This window comes from Callorhinus ursinus, unplaced genomic scaffold (genome assembly GCF_003265705.2).
Source record: "Callorhinus ursinus isolate GAN/ISIS: 27379988/994484 unplaced genomic scaffold, GSC_fseal_2.0 scaffold18, whole genome shotgun sequence".
NCBI lineage: Eukaryota > Metazoa > Chordata > Mammalia > Carnivora > Otariidae > Callorhinus > Callorhinus ursinus.
Window position 1 is genome coordinate 24,832,746 of NW_027397080.1, and position 20,108 is coordinate 24,852,853.

Sequence of the window (20,108 nt, forward strand, 5' to 3'; positions counted from 1 at the left end):
TTCTTCTTCTTCTTCTTCTTTCTTCTTCTTCTTCTTCTTCTTCTTCTGAGCACCTATTATGTGCTAGACAGCTGCAGCAAGATGAGAAACAAGGGAAAGGAGTCCCTGCAGGTGCCTGCTGGCCATGACAAGTGGGACCCTGAGGCCCTGGGCCAATCCCCTGCCTCTGGGCTAGACACAGCTCTCCAAAAATCTGGGTGGGTGGGAGGAAGAGTCCCCCTTCTTGTTTTATGTGTTCATGACGTTAGCAAACACCATGAGTGGAGGAGCTTGCTTGGCCTTGGCTCCAGCAGCCTTCACAAAGGCTGACTACGAACACATTTGTGGCCTCATCTGCCCAGCACAACCCAGAGGTGAAAGCTGCTTGTTGCCACCTCAGTTGGACTGGCCCTCGTCCCTCCTCACCCTTCCTCCTGGCCTCCCTCTCTTTCCTGAAATTCTCAGCATGAAGGACAATTACTTGTTCCTGAAAGAGGTGAAGAACCTGGTTGAGAAAACCAACTGTGAACTGAAGGTCTGCTTCCAGTATGTAAACCGAGGTGACCGCTGGATCCAGGTGAGGCACCGCGGGCTGAGAGGGATGTGTCCCATGGCTCAGGCAAGAAGAATTGGCCCAACATCAGTGCCCTGGCACCCAGCAGCTCCATGTATGGGAATTCTGCTGTCGGCTCATACGTGTACATGTGCACAGAGAAAAATGTATAAGGCAGTTCACTGCAGCATTGCTTCTTGAAGTAGCAAAAGGCTGTCCCCCAAGAGAGACTGGATAATGTTATTGATTATGTTTTAAGAAATGGGGTTGATAGGAGTACAAACATGCTCGGAGCATGCAGAAACTATTTGAAGAAGGCTATGTAAGGAGCCCCTGCCATCGCTTGCTAGTGAGGAGAACTAGGGAGGCTGGCTCGTCTGATGGCTCTCCTTGGTGTCCCCACAGGATGAAGTTGAGTTTGGCTACATAGAGGCCCCCCACAAAGGCTTCCCCGTGGTCCTGGACTCCCCCCGAGATGGAAACCTGAAGGACTTCCCAGTGAAGCAGCTTCTGGTGAGATGCTGAGGGCCACCTTGGGGTGGGGGGATAGGGGAAACGATCCTGGGGACTCTTACAGGACAGAGTGGGCAGGAGACCTGGGAGCATTAACAAGTTAGTCTGTTGCCCAGAGCCTCCATCTTCTCATCTGCCGAATGGGTCAGTTGGGATAGTGACCTCCATGGTCCTTTCCTTGGAGACCTTTCTCATAGGAAAGGGTGACCACTCCCCAGGGCCTGGCACACCACAAGTGCTCAATAAATGCACTATTGTTATCAGTATCACTCACTTTGGAAGGCAGGAGTGAAAAGCACCCTGACAAGACTTCTCGATCCCTTGGATAAAAAAATTTACTCCTAGGAGAGTTTTCTCGTAGGAAATGGGAACTATGGGAAAGAGACAGCTCCCGCCCCTGCCCCTGCCCCACCCCCAACTTGCAGAAAAATCAGTTTCAAAGAGGAAAATTATAGTTAAGCAGCTGTCGAAAATCATGGTTCCAACTTCAAAGCTCACTGAAGCTGTGGTTTTCAGTCTGTGTGTGTTTTTAAAAACAATCCGACCCCCTGATTCTAGAGGCCATTACCACTCCCACTGATGCCCGTAACCACTGGTGCAGTGAGGGCAGAAGAACCAAAACCTGCCTCTTTTATCCTCACCTTCCACCTTGAACAGGCAGGGGAGGCTCAGAGCACAAAGCAGAGACTGGGATAGGTCAGGGGCTTTTCCCAAGGTCACGTGCAGGGCAACCTCTGCTTGAGTTGGAGACATTCATAGGCTCACATCTACTTCCTGAGAACCTTCCCTACCCTAGAGCCCTCACCACAGGGAGACGGTGGTAGAGCCTGGCCTTGCATCTTGTTCTACCCCTTGACCTTGGGCAAGCAGCTTAATCTCCTCAAGCCTCAGTTTGCTCATCTGTAAATGGGGATGGAAATGGTATTCCACTCACAGGATCACTGTGAAGATTGAAGGCACCTAGAAGGCGTCCCGCTGCACCTAATACAATGATCATTATTAGCCGCCATTACAGTTGTCATGCCACAGCCCTGGACATCGTCCTCGGTGAGGACTGTCCGCTTCTTCCCACCCTGTGAAGGGTAGAGTCAAACTGGCCCCCAGCAGCGGTTGCCGCAGGCCTGAGAACCAAGGCCTCCCAGCTCCTGTTCTCACGTTCTTCCCAGGTCACTACCTGCCTTCAGTGTTCCAGGCTGGCCTGGTGCCAAGGTCCCGGGCTGCATTGTTTCTGGGGGCCTGGGCCAAGCCCGGCTTTGTGCTATGTGCCTGCCTGCCTGTGTGATGCCCGAAAGCCCAGCTGCCCCAGCTTCCAGCAAATCACACCTTGCCATGTGGGGCTCCCAGGCGAGAAAGCGCTAGGCTGCAGCCATCCATGCCACTGGGCACAGCTGTCCCTTGAGTCTCTCCGCTGGGCCAGAATAAGTCACATCTTCCCACCTCAGGGGATTTTTTAACAAGAATTTTTGTCAGACAAGCTTAGTTCCAGCCCCAGTGCAGGTTCCCAAGCAAGCGCCCTACTTTTTCACCAAAAAATCCTGAAAGGAACCTTAAAATTCAGGGGTCCCTGGGGTTATATTGTGTGCCAACTCTAGTTTTTTGGAGCTCTGTTCTAAGAAGGATTCTGAGGCTCTCTGTAGGCTCAGTGAACAAATACAGGTGGTTGGGAATGGGTGGGGATGGTCTATATGTTACATATCTGCCATTCCTGCATGTATTGGTCAGCTTTTACTAGGTACAGCTACAGTAACAAACAACCCCCAAAACTTAGTGGCTGACAACAACAAAGGTCCATCTCTTGCTTGCACTCTGTGTTGACGGTTGGTTGGTTGTCGGCAGCCCTCGTTCCTCATGCTTTCCCCATTCTAGAGCCCAGGCTGCAGGAACAGCCCCAGCCTGAGAAACGCCATTCTCCTAGCACAAGGAGAAGAGAACAATTTGTCAGACATACACAGAGGATCTTATGGCTTCTGCTCTAAACTGGCATGTGTCACTTCTGCTCACATTTCACTGGCCAAAGCTAGTCACATGACCGAGTCCAACACTGGGTGGGGAATTCTATTCCTTCCACTGGGAGATGCCACATACCAGCGATGGCTCAGGATGCAAAATCCTCTTCCTGGGAAGACGGTAGCAAGTCTCTGGGAACAAGGATACAATCTACCGCCTTCCCTCTGGTACTGAATCCAACACCTCTTTTACAGATGAGGAAACTGAGGGTCAGATAAATAGGGATGAGCAGGGATGTCAACAGCACAAAATGAGAACTAGCCCTGAAGTCACCAAAATGTCTCTGTGTCTAGAAGCAGAGGCACATGCAGAGACCCAGTGCACACACACACTAATCCACACTTATATACGGTCATGTAGGCCTACCCTCACACCAACCTGCCCACAAACTCAGCCTCCCCATGCCTTGCCCCCTGCTCTTCAGTGGGAATAAGACGACCCCTAGAAACCAAGTGCCCACAGGGCCAGACCGAAGGTGGTGAAAGAGTAGTCATCAGTGGGTGGCTGAGCTGGGGCTAAGGACCTCTGGCTACAGGAGACTAATGATGGGTGTGTGCCCTCTGCCCAGGGCCCAGATTTTGGCTACGTGACCCGGGAGCCCCTCTTTGAGCCTGTCACCAGCCTTGATTCCTTTGGGAACCTGGAGGTCAGTCCACCAGTGACTGTGAATGGCAAGACATACCCCCTGGGCCGGATCCTCATCGGGAGCAGCTTTCCTCTGTAAGAGAGGCCTGGGTGGGGCTGGGGGAAATGGGGGTGGAGAAGTTACTCTTTCTCTTTAGGAATGGCCTGGGTTGCTCACACATGGAGCGATTGGCTGGGAAAATGAACCCCTTCTGTGACTTTGAAAAGATACAGACACTCTTAGAAATAAAACCAAGTTAGCCTTTATATCTTAGTATGACTTAGGTTCTAATATAAAACTAAATAAATAGCTCTTCCCAAAATGGGAGGGTATATAATGAGATTTAAACCAGGTAGGGAAGGGAGGAAGGAATCCATAGAAGGTAACCGAAAGAGGCTGAGTGGGAGGGTACCATCAAGTCCTTGGGGTGGCCCATACACAAAAGAGGGCTCAGAAGACATGGCCCTGCCCCAAAGCATGAGTCCCTGGCTCCCTGGCCTGTCCACAATACCATCACCCCTCCCCAGGTGACCCTCTTCCCAATGAAAAGGCAGATTCTTCCTTGGTCAGGACAATCACTGGAAGAGTGAGTACTATGGGTCCTCATTTCACAAAAGGGCTGCCAGCAACCTGCATACATGGGATCAGCCAGGATTTGGGCACCAAGTCCCTCTGAGCCACATGGGATGCTCTACCTTCTGGGGGGAGGCCACTAGCCAGGCAGTGCCCGTTTGCCCACCTCCTCTCCTTCCTCTACTCAAGAGCCACTCATCCATTCATCAGGTATTTCCCATGCCCTAGCCAAGTGCCAAGCCCAGTGCTAGCCATGGCATTCTAAACCTGAAACCCAGCCCCCGCCTTCAAGGAGACAGTGGAGATCACAGACATGAAACAGCAGGGAGTGGGGAGGGAGGACCATATACAGTGATAGAAAGAATGATAGGGAGCCAGGGAAACCCAAAGAGGGGTTCTTAACCCCTTTGGGGAGTCCAAGGAGGGCTCCTTGGAGATAAATATTTATTGAGGGCCTTCTCTCTGCCAGGCACTGTTCTAGGCTCTAGTGATAAATCAGTGAGCCAAGCAGACAAAGACCCAGCTCTTGGGAAATTTTCAATTAAGGTGGGAGGAGTACAGGAAATCAACATGGAAGCCAGCAAATGAGACCTTTCTGGATGCTAATAAGTTGCAATGAAGAAGGTAAAATAGGGGTACATGGTAAAGAATGAGGGGGCAGGTGCACTTCAGCTTTTGTGGTTTTAAGGAAATGACTTGGGAATCGAGGCTTGAATGAGAAGGGAGCAGCCATGGAAGATCAGAAGGAAGGAGCATTTCAAATAGAAGGAACAGGGAGGGCAAAGCCTTGAGGGGCTAACAAACTTAGGAAGTAGAACAAAGAGGAAGGGAGGGAGAGGAGGTAGCAGATCCAGGCAGGGCGCCAAATCGGAGAGGAATTTGTTGGCCACTGGGAGGGCCTTGAGTAATAGTCTAAGGGTACTAGGGAGATCAAAGACCTCAGAGAGTCTAAAATTCAGGAAGGGCTTCCTGGAGGAGGTGTCGCTTGAACTGATTAAAGATGGAAGTTAAGTAGAAGTTAATGTAACAAAGAGGCACATGGGCTAGGGCAGATTTTGGAACCATGCCTGTGCCTTAGCCTCCTCCAGCAGTCCCGGAGGACCCCTGAGCACAGAAGCTGGTCTCTTTATATCCACTGACACCCTCAGGAGCTGAAAGGGCTGAAGGCTGGGCTCCATGGCCTTCACAGAGGCCATGGCTCCAGCTAACGCCTCCTTTTCTCCCCTTGGGCTCAGATGCCTTCCTGCGGTACCAGGGTCTCTCAACCCCGTGGCTCAGGCTCCTTCCCGTGACTTTTGCTGATGCCACCCTGGATACAGGCTGGGTTGCAGAGGCTGAGCTCCTGTAGGCCCTCTGGTGAGGCAGGCACAGTGGGAAAGCATCTGAAAAGCTGCCTCCTCTCCACCCCTGCGCCAGGTCCGGCGGTCGGAGGATGACTAAGGTGGTGCGGGACTTCCTGCAGGCCCAGCAGGTGCAGGCGCCTGTGGAGCTCTACTCAGATTGGCTGACCGTGGGCCACGTGGACGAGTTCATGACCTTCGTCCCCATCCCGGGCACAAAGGTGAGCTGGCCCCTGAGGCTAGAGTGATTAGGATGATGGAGAACCCATGTAATACCAGCTCTTGTCAGCTGGGGGCAGGGTCTACAGGTAGGGGACTGCATAGAGGAAGAAGGAAGTAGGCTCAAGTTGGTTTGCCTGTTGTCGCTGTGGCGGGTAAATATTTAACCCAATATACCAAAGTATTAGCATTTCAACATGTAATCAATGTAAAAATATTAATGAGAGATTTTATGTTCTTTGATTCATACCAAGTCTTCAAAATCTGGTGTGCATTTTACTCTTCACCACACATCTCAATTCAGATTAGCCACAATTCAAGAGTCCAATAATCACAGGGCTGGTGGCTACTGTATTTGCCGTGATGCTCTACAGAGCTCTGGGGTACGGGTCTGGGGCTTTTTCACTTTCTGAAGTGAAAGGAATGGCTGCAACGTCATACCCTAGAAATGTCGCACAAATGGCCCATCCTCTTGGGAGACACACTTCCACCCTGTCCAAAGCCCATTTGGACTCTGAGCTTTGACGCGATGGCATTGCTGAGGTGAAGGAATTTCTATAGCAGGAAGGGTGAGAAATACTCCCCCAAAGCAGAGAAAACCCTGCCAGGCCGCCTTTGCCCCTTGGCACGGGGAGACCTGAGACAAGAGGCAGACAGGGCTCCGAGTCCCCAGGGACTCCCTTGTGCTCCCTGGCCCCTTCCCCTCTGCTGACACTGTCCCTTCTGGACATCCTCTCGCAGGAATTCCGGATGCTCATGGCCAGTACCTCAGCCTGCTACAAGCTCTTTCGAGAGAAGCAGAGGGAGGGCCACGGGGAGGCCATCATGTTCAAAGGTGGGTGCCCACGGAACCTTGGCAGGGAGTAGGGAGCTGAGCCCCCAGGGAGATGCTCAGGAGGATGGGGCAGGTGATCGCTTTGCCCCTGGGCATCCAGCTCCCCTTCCCTGGGCGTCTGGCCTGCTCCAGGCTGTGAGGTCACCATGGTGGGAAGGAGCCCTGGCCTCTAGTGACCCTCGCTGTGGTCAGCGAGACCCTCGAGCCACCCACTGCTCCTTATTATCGTCAGCAGTGCCAAATGCTTCTTCAGGCCCTGGCGTCTACTTTAAATGGCACCAGGCCCAAAAGAGAGTTAACTGACATGCGATCTGTATACGAGGAGCTTGAAAAGGAGATAGAGAAAAACGTACACAATGCAAGTTAGGAACGGGAAGAAAAGTGAGAGTAGATAGACATGATCTGGAGTCAGACCTCATCACCGTCAGTCCCAGAGGGAGAAATTACCCGCTTCATGTAGATATCCCCTTACTTGGGGCAGCTGCTGATGGGGATCAGCTGTGTGCTCTTAAAGTAATCATGGAAAGAGGGAAAGCTGATCAGGTGGAGACAGTGAGCCAGGTTGGAGAGGCCATGACAATTTCTTCCTTCCATGTTTTTCTTACAGTACTTTGTGTCACTTTTCAGGTTGGTATCTCCAATCTGCCTACTCCCAAAAGTCGTGTTACTAGGGCTGGTTGATACATTATATACATCACTGCCCACCAGATCCGAAGGCAGTGTTCCTGATAGTGACTGGTATCTAGAGCGGACAAGGCCAGTTTAAGCCCTCTGTCCTTTTTTGATTCCCCACCAATGGGAAATTTTTTCCTTGGATTGGCAGGCACGAGTCTGGATTTTCTGGAGGCTTCTTTATATATTCATCATACCCTAAAGCTACCCATAGGATATAGAAACCGTTATCTTTGTACAGATGGGTCCAAGTGGGGTGTGGAGATGGTGCAGGAACAGGGCGTGACAGCCCCAATCTCTTTGCCACGGACAAGCTGCGAGACTGGGAAGTGCAATGGACCAGGAAACTCTTCTCAGATCAGGCCAAATAGAAGGAGAAGGAGGAGAAGAAGAAGAAAGAAGAAGAGGAAGAGGAAGAAGAAGAAGGAGAAGGAGGAGGAGGAGGAGAAGGGAGAGGGGGAGGGGGAGGAGAAGAAGGAGAAGAAGAAGAAGAAAGAAGAAGAAGAAGAAGAAGAAGAAGAAGAAGAAGAAGGGGGAGGGGGAGGAGAAGTTGGAGGAGGGGGAGGGGAAGTTGGAGGAGGGGGAGGGGGAGGAGAAGTTGGAGGAGGGGGAGGGGGAGGGGGAGGAGAAGGGGAGGAGGAAGAAGAAGAGGAGGAAGAGGAAGAAGAAGAATTATTATTAACAGCTTAGGCTCTGAAATCAGACTGTCTGGTCTGCATGCGGGCTCTGGCACTAGTTATAAGAACTTGGACAAGACATTTACTTTCTCTGTGCCTCCATTTCCCCATCTTTAATGCTAGCGGGTACCTCATTGAAATGCAGGAAAGATTCCTGAGTTAATCCCTGTAAAACATCTAGAAGAGTGCCTGTCACACAGTAGATGCTCGATGAGTGTTAGGTATCACTAATCAAACCAAAATCCATGTGTGAACTAGGAGGTAGGTGCAGGCAGCGCGACCAGGGCAGGGGCCGAGCATGAGGCAGGTCTGGAAAACAGAAGGGTGACCTCTGGGTATCTGCTTTCACCACCCTCACCCTGATCAGCTGTTTATCCTTAGAAGTAGGCTCCAGGTAGGAGACCCAGATACCTACTTGTGCCACCCCACCCTCTGGACAGAAAGAGAGCAAGGCACCACCCCCTCGTCCCTGGTCCAAGCAACATGGTCACCCTGGCAGAGGGTCCTGGGTTCCCGGGGGCTCCCCTCCTGTGTCCCAGCCTGTCCCAGCTCCATCTCCCTCCTCCCAGCAGTTAGCCCAAAAGCTGGGGGTGGGGGTTGATAGAGGGGAGCACCCTGGCTGGGTACCTGAGGCCAGACTCTCCCTTATGACCTCTGACTTCAACAGGCTTGGGCGGGATGAGTAGCAAGCGAATCACCATCAACAAGATTCTATCCAATGAGAGCCTCGTGCAAGAGAACCAGTACTTCCAGGTGAGGGCGGAGCAGGGGGCCCTGGGAGGGATGGGTTTGTGCCCAGTGACACCGCTCACATCCTCACAGCTTCCAGAGGAAAGGACCAACGGCACATGTCAGAGGGAAGGGCCTCCATGAGCATTTGGTCCAGCCTTCCTGCATTGCTCCTGTGCTAAAGCCGGAAGCTAAATGGAGGGACGAAGGCAGGCATGCAGGTCAGCAGAGGCCAGAAGCAGACAGGAAACCAGGGAAGGAAAGCATATCAGACAGTGCCAAAGAGCCAAGAGCTCTGTAAGTCTAGAGCCCGTGACATCTGGGGCCCTTTAAAATATGACGTAGGAACGCCTGGGTGGCTGAGTCGGTTAAGCATTCGACTCTTGATTTTAGCTCAGGTCTTGATCTCAGGGTCATGATTTCAAGCCCCATATGGGGCTCCATGCCCAGCATGGAGTCTACTTAAAAAACAAATTAATTAAAAAATAAATAAATAAAATATGACGCAAGCTCCAGACTGCCCTCTAGAAAAATGCCAGTGTCAATATATGCCCTGGACTTTTATTTATTTTAGGGGCTCAGAGTTCCCGGAAGTTTGCCATGAATGGATCCCACCTTCTGAGTCCCCATCTCATTTCTATCTAAAAGCATGATTTCTGTGATCTTCTGTCTTCCCTCTCTGTTACCACTGTTACCGGACCCTGGTAGGAGGGGCACTGGAGAGGTGACGGGGGGCTAGGTGAGCGCTAGAATTCTCCCTGGAGTGCTGGGGCCCAGGGTCTGCTGCTGCAGACAGGAGCAGTGTTGACAAAGTGGCAGGAGTGTCCCCTCACTTGCCTGGCCTCCCTTTTCTCCCCTCACCCAGCGTTGCCTGGACTGGAACCGTGACATCCTCAAGAAGGAGCTGGGGCTGACAGAGCAGGACATCATCGATCTGCCTGCTCTGTTCAAGATGGATGAGAACCGCCAGGCCAGAGCCTACTTCCCAAACATGGTGAGGCACTCTGGGCCCCAAACCTCATCGAGGCCAATCAGGGGCAGCCAGATCCAGAACGACTCCGAGGGACCCCTTGGCTGGGGCTGTTCACTCAGGAGGTCCAGGTCCCCGTCCTGGCTGAGCCGCTCTGTGGCCTCGCCGCGCCCCCCCCCCCCCCCCCCCGCCCTTCCCCCTTCCAGGCTGCATTCCCTCCTAGGGATGAGATGCTCATCCTAGCTGCCTCCCTGGGGTTCTGGGAAATCCTTTCCCTTAACAGATAGGAAAGTACCTTCTAAGTTAAAAAAAAGGCCTTTACGGACAGGAGGGATGTTGTTGTCAATAGAGGAGAGTCTTCTGGGAGACGGAGGGGGATTAGAACACACACACACAGATACACACTTGCATGCACACACCCATTCATACACATATAACCACGTGCTGGTACCTATACACACATGTGTGCCGAGGTAGGTCCCCTGGTTTTCCACTTCAGCTCTGCCATGTATGAGCTGTTTTGCCCCCTCCGTGCCTCGGTTTCCTCATCTGTAAAATGGGGATGATCACAACACCTACGTCATAGGGGAGTTAGGAATGCCCAAGAGCTTAGAACAGAGCCCAGCGGGTAGTAGGTGCTCATTAAATGGGAGCTGTTGCCTCACCCCCATCACAGGTGAACATGATTGTGCTCGACAAGGACCTGGGCATCCCTAAGCCGTTCGGGCCCCAGGTGGAGGAGGTGTGCTGTCTGGAGACGCACGTGCGCTCCCTGCTGGAGCCCCTGGGCCTCTGTTGCACCTTCGTGGATGACATCTCCGCCTACCACAAGTTTCTGGGGGAGGTGCACTGCGGCACTAACGTCCGCAGGAAGCCCTTCTCCTTCAAGTGGTGGCACATGGTGCCCTGAGCTGTGGGGGGCTGTGCTGTGCGGGTCTCAGCCTGTCACTAACCAGGATTGTGGCAGGACCGGCCCTCGTGGTTCTTACAATTGCGAGACACCCTTCAGCAATAATGGTCAGGAAACTTGGGGCGGGGGGGGGGGAAGGATGATTATTTCCAGGACCTGGAAATTGCACAGCACACCTGGGGCCACATAGCAAAGTTGCAGGGAGAGAGAGATGGGACAGGCCTGGGGTTCTGCTTTTTTGGGGGGTCAAGGGTGGGGGCCAGGGCTTTTGCGGGCTCCTTCTTTATTGGTGAATTTAAAACATAAAAGCAGGAATGTAAAACTCAGGATGAGGAAAATCAAGGGGCCCAAATGGTCAGCTTTAGAAACCAGCCAAGATTTCTAAAACAAAGGAGCCTGGGGGAGGAGGAAGCCTGGACTTTAATCTAGTCCTGTGGCTGGCAACGTGCTTATTGGAGATAGCTTGCTTTGAAATGGATACCTCAGCAATCAAAGCCCAAATCAGGCACTTGCATTACCAAAAAGAGAAAACACAACGGTCGGGCTTCAGGGGCCTTGGCATGTCTCTCCTCCCTTCCTTCTCCAGACCCCTGGCACCAACTCCCCCACAAGAGCTTTCCCCCTGCCTGGCAAGGACTTGACAAGGCCTGGACTGCCCCGCCGCCCCCACCCCCGGAGGCCTCCAGGAAGGGGGTAGGGATTTGGGATATCTGTACTTTGCCATCTCTCAGAAGGACCCCAGCGTCCACCAAAGTCACCTCTGATGAGTCTCAACTTGGTCCTTCCTGAAAATAGCTGTGCATTTGGCTAGTGTCTGTCTAGCCCTGACACGAAAAACAAAGAAACAAAAACTCTGTACCCAAACCATTCCCCAAAGAGTCCTTAGTCTCTTGTCCAAAATTGAAGGAAGGGAGAAGGGAAGAAGGTTCTGGAGGCTCTGGGATCGCCAGCTCTGGCAGCCATGCCCTGAAGGTCAAGGTAGATACCATGGAAAGGGACCCTGGGGCCCCAGACGTACCTTGAACTGCTGTCATCATTTCAAATTCAGCTCCCTTGGGGTGTGCAGGTGGCTGCCTCCAATTATTCATTCCTTCCCGGCCTCTCTCAGATCCCCTTGGCTTTCTCTCTGCAGTGTAGACATCACTGACTAGCTTCCCCATTCCCTGAGGGTCCAATAATTTAGCTTAGAACCTTCCCCAGAAGTGGATTTAATCGGACCTCTCCATTTCCAAGATGCTCCTTATACCTCATCTTTCTGATGGACACAGGCTCTCCCAAATGCTTGGGGGGGGGGTCCCCCCAGACCAGCGTCCTTGTACTTGAGAGCGCCGTGGGTGTAGATGCCCGGGCTCAGCCATACCCTTCTCCTGCCTGGTTCTCCATTCCCTGGGCAGTCTCTGGCCCCCCTCCTCGCATGCCTCCACTTCCTATTCCTGATGCCATCCCTCTAAGCAGCTAGATAGGGACTTTTTCACCATCAGCCAGGCTCAGACCTGCCCCCAGGATATGATTAAAGACCCACCTCTTCTCCCCAGACCTTAGACCCAACATCTAAGGACCTGGCCTGGCCTCCAGCCCAACAGCCAGTTCTGGACCAGCTGCTGACCTTAGACACAGACTGTCTCTCCCATGGAAGTTCACCAGCACATTTGCTGAACACCCGCTCATTTACATAACCAGATTAATTCCCTGGCTCCAACCCAAAAGACTCGGTTTCAACTAAAAAAAATTTCCTGGAGGGCCAGCTGATGTCAGGAGAATAAGTGATATTAGAATTCCATTTTGCAGGCTAAAAAGAACCAGTTTATAGCCAATGAGAGGGTTATAAATTTGTATTCTTGGGAGAACAGGATTTTCTTCTTGGGTTATTTCATTTACGCGTTCAGCAAACATTTGTTGTGTGCCTACTAAGTGCCAGGCACAGTGCTGGGTTCTGAGGTATATGGTGGTTAGTAGCACACTGGGCCTGGTCCCTGCCTCCTGGAGCCAGTCAGTTCTCAACATGTACTGTCCACATCCAAATGGCCAGCATTTGCCCTTTTAGTGATGTGCTCTTTAGAAGCGGCAAACCACTATATTCAGGAAATGCCCAGGGCACAGGTCTTCCTGCAAATCACTATTTTGGATGAAGGTGGAGGGTTCTTTTTCAACCAGGCCTCCTTTCCCACCCAGCTGGGCCAGTAACATCCGACAGATCAGACCCCAGAGTCTTCAGAAACTGTTGTGCCCCTGACTTTGGGGGCCAAAGCCCCAGATCTCTGCAACCCCAGAGCTGAAAACACCAAGTGCCTATTTGAAAGTGTTTGTTCATCTGGAGACTTAGAGTTTGTCGTGTGTGTGTGTGTGTGTGTGTGTGTGTGTGTGTGTGTGGGTGTGTATTAAGTTAATGTGGGGTTTGGGGTTTTCTTTCTTTTTTTTTTTTTAGTCCACCTTAAGAGGAAGTGAGCACCTCCCATGTGGAGACAGTGTGTGTTTATAGATTTTTCTAAAACTCTCCCCATCGGTAAGTTGGTAATTTCTGACGGTTCTGGAGCGTCCAGGACTCAGACTCATATTTCCATCTTGCTTGCCCACCCTGCCCCGTGTGACTACCCTCAGCGTGCACACCTCCCCCGGTCCCCGTGGACTCATCGCTCTTCCCCACCCCCCACTTTCTATAAATGTAGGCCTAGGATACAGTTCTGTGTTGCAAAACTCAACTAAGTTCCTGTTTCGATCTTTATTTTGAAATATTTTGTGTAAGAGAGAAGGGGGGGATGCCATGAAGATGGAAAGAAGCAGGGCACAGTTTCAACTTTCTGGACGAGAGACCATGATGGAGATGGAAAGATGTTTGGGGAAGAGCCTAATTAAATAGCAATAAAATAAACCATCAGAGGGGAAGTCATGTGTTGGTGTGATGTTTGTTGTTGCCTCATCAACACAGCCTGGAGTGAAGCAGGCCAGACAGGGGCACTGTTCTGGTCTTGCAACACCTGCTCTTCTGGACACAAGGTCAGGGCTCAGCAAAGGTATCTCAAGAGTTTGGAATCCCCCACACATTCAATGGATGTGTATTACATGGCCACCACCCAAGGTCAAGACCAATACCCACAATAAAGTCTGGCTGTGTTTTTCTGGTGGTGTTCCCCAGAAGCAGACCCTGAAGTGAGCAACTGAGAACAACTTATTTATTATTTATTAAGTGAAGGGTACAGGACAGGGAAAGGGAAGAAGCCAAATAAGACTATGACTTGAGGTGTAGCCTCAGCCTGATCACTGGAGAGCTCTGGAGCATAAGTGCAGCTCAGAGTTGTCCCACCTAGAGGCAGAGTTTTGTACACCTGCACCAGCCAGTCATTGGCTATGGGGACTTTGGCTCTCTGAATGGGTAAGGTGGCACCAGTAGCCCATGAGCAATCATCTAAAGAGGATCACAGCTGCAGTTAGCAGCAAAATCACAGGAGCTGGGGAATGGGCTCACAACCAAAAGAGGATCTGGTAGGGCACCAACAGTGTCCACTGCTCTGGATCATATCATGTTCTTATAATATGGAATTGTTACATGTGGACATTTGTGATTTGACCCATGTTATAAAAATCCATACTGCATAGCCATGGTCTAACAGGATCTTTGTGAACAAACTCTCCAAAGCCCAAAAATAAAGCCACCTAGTTGTTTGCTGAGCCTGGAAGCCACTCCTGAGCTCTTTGGGATGGACCTGGGGGCTTCTTACCCCTCAGCCCCATCTTGGACTTCTGGACTGATGTGTTGGTGAAGCCATCTTAACAAGAGACTGCAAAATGAAAACCACTAGTTCTCATACTCCCAGACTTAACCCGTGGTCCAGCTCTCTGAGTTCATGCTTCCCTTTTATACCCAACTAAGGTGGCCCAAGCCACAGCAATGACAATCTTCACTAGGGTTTCCCCAACCACCAATTTCTGAGACTCCCCAAGGGATGGTGGTGTGTTAAATCCAGCCTGGTGGTGCTTTCCTATCCTGGCCACTCACCTACACGATGGCTGGAAGTCACCCTGAGACTTCTAGAACAGCACTTTCCAATAGAAATGTAATGCAAGCCACGCATGTAATTTTAAATTTTCTACTTATAGGACATCTTCATTCAGATTAGCCACAAGTGGCTACCACATTTGAAAGCATAGTTCTAGAATCTTCTCTGCCAGGCTGAGCCCAATTATAAGAGTAGGCACATTTCTTAAATCCCCAGTGTCCAGCTAGTCTGACTGCAATGGCTAACAAAAGTTTATTATTATAATACCGAAAAGAGAAGCATAAAATAGACATTAGCCCTTCCCAGCGCCACTGCACAGAGCCTTGCCCCTCCAGAAGGTCCTCTTGCCTGAGTGTAGCTGCTGCCATGTTACCAGAACTGGCCTCTCCCTCAGCAAGGCGAGTACCTTTGGCCATGCCACCTCTGCCTGCTGTCAAGATGAGAACCCCCACCAGCCTCATAGAAAATAGAACAGCCTCGATTCTAGCCTCCTTCCCCTCACTGTCGTCTGGAATACAACTCGAGTCTGCATGTTACTGCGGGATGTTGTCTGCAGGTCCCCAGTGAGTGGAGTTGAAGTCTCCATTATCTCAGACCCTTCATTCCAGATGGGACCTGATCCATACCTCAGCAGAGCCAAAAGCTTGTGGAAGTGGGATCCCTCCCCCCAAAATAAAAGAGCAGCCAGGGATGAATTCTGCCTGCCCAGTGGTATATATCCAGGATCTTCACCCAAGTGGCATCAGGTCCAGGGGACCGAGAGCAATATTTTTGGTAACTAAATATAGTGAGTGACATCAAATGACAGCACGTGGAATCTCATCCACCAGCTGAACAACCAGAAAAAGGACATGCCCAGGCAGAAAGCTCAGCTCTGCTGCCTTGTCTCCAGGCTGGCTCATGTGAGAAATCTGCCTTTTCACTTGTGCTTCACCTCTGGGCAGCCCAGGCTCCTTTTGAGCCCTGATCTCTGAGAAAACAAAGGTCTGGGCTTCTCTAGCTAGTCTGGAAGCAAAGTGCCAGGTTCAGGTCAAGCCTGCTTGTGCCGCAGCCCCTCATGCTCTATAAGCAAAGGCCCATTTTGTCCGTCATGGGTTTGCTGCCAGATGACTCTTACGGACCAGTCTCTGACCTGCATTCTGGAGCCCTCCTTACATGCTACCCCGCTACTGGAAATGTTATAAGGATTATTCTACTTACCTCCTGCAATTCCTGGCACATAGCACTCGGCAAAGACTTTTTTTTTTTTTAAGATCTTATTTATTTATTTGAGAGAGACAGAGAAAGCAAACTTGTGGGGAGGAGGAGCAGAGGGAAAGGGACAAGCAGACTCTGAGCTGAGCACAGAGCTCGACACAGGCCTCGATCCCACAACCCCAAGATCATGACCTGAGCTGAAATCAAGAGTCGGACGCCTAACGGACTGAGCCACCCAGGCGCCCCAAGCCACCCACGTGCCCCAAATACGCTTTGAATGAAAGAAACGCCTGTTTGGCTAGGCAATGGAAACAGAAAGATCAGCCCAACTAGATGTGAGTTGTTAACAGCCACCATTTCTTACTCACTGACTACGTGCCAGGGACCTGCCAGCTTGAACTATGTGAAAAGCCGTTCTGAAGGTCAAAATGATCAAATAGAGATGATTTCATATGATATTTTACATTCCTCATTGCCTCTGATTCCCCCCCACAGAGCTGTGGGGTTACTATCCCCACTTTACAGATAAGAAAACTGAGGCTCAGGGAGGAAGTGACTTGGCTCAAGTTTCCACAGCAGGAAGTAGCGGAACCAGGATTCCCACCAGGGTGATCTGACTCCAGACCCACCTGCTGAGCCTCTGCTCTGGACCACCCCGTCTGAGAAGCAGCTTCCTAACCTGAGTCCAGTGGGTCATCAGCTCTTTTATTCATAAATGTTTCCTTTGTGCCAGTCATTTCTTAGTGTGGCCCATTAGAACCTTACAACAAGAATGCCCCACTACCTGCAAGCATATGTCTGGGGATTATAGGATTCCTATAAACCCCTCAAAGGCAACAGAGCCCAGGGTGAAATGACCTGTCCACAATGTAGTGTGTTTTCTCCAGGCTTCAACTCAGAGTAAGATGGCATCTCCAAATGTGAGAAGCAAATTACATTCATTCATCTGCCATATCCATTCTTTTTTCCAATTAACTGTTATTGTAAGCATCTATTGTGCATAAAACTAAAGTGATGGTATGATTTCTCATCTAAACCAGAGTGAAAGGGGGCACTACCAATAATTTCACCCAGATAAGAGGTGAGACTGGAACCACGCTGGGCAAACCAGGGTATCTGTTCTCCCTGGAAACCCCTATGCATGGGACATGATCTCATCCCTCCAGGAACTGACAGCCAAGTCACGGTGACAGACAGGAGACAGACTGATGGTAGGCACTTGACAAATATTTGCTGTATGGAGAAGTGAAAAAGGTACAAAGAGCCTTAGAATCTCACACACACACACACACACACACACACACACACACACACAATTTTTTCCAGCTGCGAGAGTGACCAAGGGTGGTCCTGGTGTTCATTTAGGCTAGGATGAGCATCGAATGAGTGTAGGAATGGATGGCTGGTCAGAGAAGGGGGGCTGCCAAGCTGAGCAGAGATACAAGGGGGCATAAATGTGTGCCCTATTTCAGAAATGGGGACCCTCTGAAGATTGAGGATAGCTGCAGCCACGTGTTCAATCCTGCATTTTAGAAAGAGGACAGTAACATAAATATTTTTTACCGCTCTTAAACTAATAGGAAAATAATTTTTAAGAAACTACCCGAAGAATGATCAAACCATGGTACATGCCTACACTTAAACATTTGGCCGCACATAGACGAAATAAATCTATGAGCACTGACATGGAAAGAGCTCCAAAACATTGGGGCGCCTGGGTGGCTCAGTTGGTGAAGCGTCTGCCTTCAGCTCAGGTCATGATCCCAGAGTCCCGGGATCAGGCTCCCTGCTCAGCAAGGGAGTCTGTTTCTCCCTCTCCCTCTGCCCCTACTTGTGCTCTCTCTCTCAAATAAATAAATAAAATCTTAAAAAAAAAAAAAAAAGAGCTCCGAGACAGCATTTGATGTTGGTATTTTTTTTAAAAAAGGGAAAAAAAGAATGTCAAGCAGAGCCATGGATTTCTATAGAAACATACATATGTATACACATGCAAAGAAAAAGATAGGGAAGCAATCCCATGAAACTGACAATAGTAATCACCTCTGGGAAAGGAAGTGTGACCGAGAGGATTTAAACTTTATCTATGTTGCTTGAAATTTTTACATTGTGAGAATTTAATTACATATGTATTTTTAAACTTTTTTTGAAAGCTGCCTGAAACCCGTGGCATCTGTTTTATGCTGAAGTCTTCCCATCCTGATTAGCATAATCTCTTTTATTCCTCTTTTATTCCCCCAGCTGGGCTTCCCACCACAGTTTAAGACTGACCAGCTCCTTACAGATGCTAATTCATTTACTCCTGCCCGTGAGGAGACTGACTCTTTTTCCCCATTTTACATGATAGAAGAGTAATGCACAGAGACAGTAAGTAACTTGCTCAAGGTCACACGGCAAATGACTGATAAAGCAGCATTTGAACTTCCAATGGCCTGCACACTTAACCACTCCACCTCCCTGCTCTCTAGAAGGTCGAAATTGCTTTTAACTTTTTGCACCCCTCTGACTTGTTCTGTTTCCAGGGAGCCAATGTCTAGTACCAATGAGTATTTACCACTATTTGTTTTTTGCATTTCATTTACATGACTCTGTCTCTGATAGAAAGGGATGCTCAAAATTCAGATTCAGCTGGAAAGGGAATTTTATCATGGACTGTGTTGACAAAGCACACACCCACACACATCCAGAGGATCAAATTAACTGCTAATTTGAGAGTATGCTGGTGATGTGGCAGGCAGACGGGAGTGAGACAGAGGTTAGCAGGGTGGGTGAGCTCTAATTGTGTGTGTGTGTGTGTGTGTGTGTGTGTGTGTGTGTGTGTGGTGTGGTGTGATGCTATAGGGCCCAGCAACGTGACAGTCCCCAGAAGGCCTCGGGCCACTTACTAAGTCCCAGCAGCTGAGCTGACTTCAGCTGTGTGAAACGCAGCCCCATCTGGAGTGGGGGTGGCTCGTGACTTTTGCTCCGGGAGTTCCATAGAGGCTGCTCATGAAATTGGAGAAGTCTGTAGCATATGATGGTCCTCATCCCACTCAGAGAGCATATTTTGAGAAGTCTAATTATATGGTGGGGTTTAGAGGGAGGACGGTTTAGATAAGCCCTTTTTAAGGGCAGGTTGAAAAGGGCTATTAAGGAGTCATGGGCAGTTCCGTGAGGCAGGGGCATCCCCTGCAGGTGGACCAGAGTACCTGCAACCACCACATTCCCAGGAGCCTTGGGTGGCCTGCCTAGAGCCCAGCCATCTCCCCAGTGGAGAATACTGACCTCCTAGCTGTATGATTTAAGTGAATTGTTGACCTTCTCTGAGGCTCAGCTGCCTCAACTTTAAATGAAAGACAGAAATCCCTACCTCATGGGGTTGCCTTCATGATTAGACAGAGAAAATGTACCCAAAGTGTTCTGCAGAGGGCCTGATACACAGGACCAGTGAGTCCTCCAGAAGAGGCAGCTGACCTGGAGGCCATGCTGGGGTTTGGTGGTTGATTGGATGTGGCAGGGGGAAGAGCTGAGGTACATACCAGGTTTCTGGCTTGGTGGTGCTGAGAAGAGAGGAGCTGTGAATGCCTCAGGTGATACGTACGGTTGGAAACACGATGAGTTTCAGAGACGATTGGGACACCCAGATAAAGACGCGCAGGAGACAGCTGGACAAAGGGAAGGAGTCAGCCAGAAATGGAAGAGAGAGCCCATTGGTCAAAGGCAAATGAAATCCTGAATTTTGGACAGAAAGGCCCGAGTCCCACCGTGGAAATTAACTGGGGTGAGGCAGGCTTTTCCCAGAGACAAATAACTCTCCCAGGTAATAAAATTATCTGATATTTCTCCCCTAGATCTTATCTGATAAATCTCCCCTAAATCCTTGGCCCTCTGGCTGGGGAGGAATCTGGCCAGGTTGCCCTAAATCACAAGACTCTAGAAATATAGTGGATTGTACAAATGATAGTTGATACACCACAATGGTTTTGGTTTTAATTTTTAATTCTGGACTGGATTTCCAGCCCTTGGGAAAGGCAGAGCTCCTAACACAAGATTCCCACCCAAGATGGCTCAGCTTTCCCATTATCCAAAGACTAAGAAAGTCTATAAAAAAATCTTCTAATCAAGAAGTGTTGTTATGAGGACTAGGGAAGACTATTTATGTAAACACATTTGTAAGTGATGAGGCTCAGCATAAACTTAAAGCACATAGCCGACTGTTGAAAAGTAATACTTCACTCACTAGACAAATGGAAACAGACAAACAAAAAAACCTCGGATCTCACCACGGGGACATCTTGGGAAGATCTGTCAGGAGCAGGCCATGAAAACTTCTAAGCC

At 50.1% G+C, this 20,108-nt stretch overlaps 1 protein-coding gene across 2 annotated transcripts in view; it reads left to right on the forward strand.

Annotated features, from left to right (window-relative positions):
* PADI2 (peptidyl arginine deiminase 2) overlaps nucleotides 1-13,485 on the forward strand; it is a 41,597-nt gene extending 28,112 nt beyond the window's left edge. For both annotated transcript variants that reach the window (XM_025856452.2, XM_025856453.2), the window contains exons 9-16: nucleotides 445-556; nucleotides 938-1,045; nucleotides 3,621-3,772; nucleotides 5,667-5,811; nucleotides 6,551-6,644; nucleotides 8,661-8,746; nucleotides 9,588-9,716; nucleotides 10,369-13,485. In XM_025856452.2, the coding sequence (XP_025712237.1) occupies nucleotides 445-556; nucleotides 938-1,045; nucleotides 3,621-3,772; nucleotides 5,667-5,811; nucleotides 6,551-6,644; nucleotides 8,661-8,746; nucleotides 9,588-9,716; nucleotides 10,369-10,602 (1,060 nt within the window). In that variant the 3' untranslated portion in view covers nucleotides 10,603-13,485. The remainder of the gene's footprint in view (nucleotides 1-444; nucleotides 557-937; nucleotides 1,046-3,620; nucleotides 3,773-5,666; nucleotides 5,812-6,550; nucleotides 6,645-8,660; nucleotides 8,747-9,587; nucleotides 9,717-10,368) is intronic.
* The last annotated feature ends 6,623 nt before the right edge of the window (nucleotides 13,486-20,108 follow it).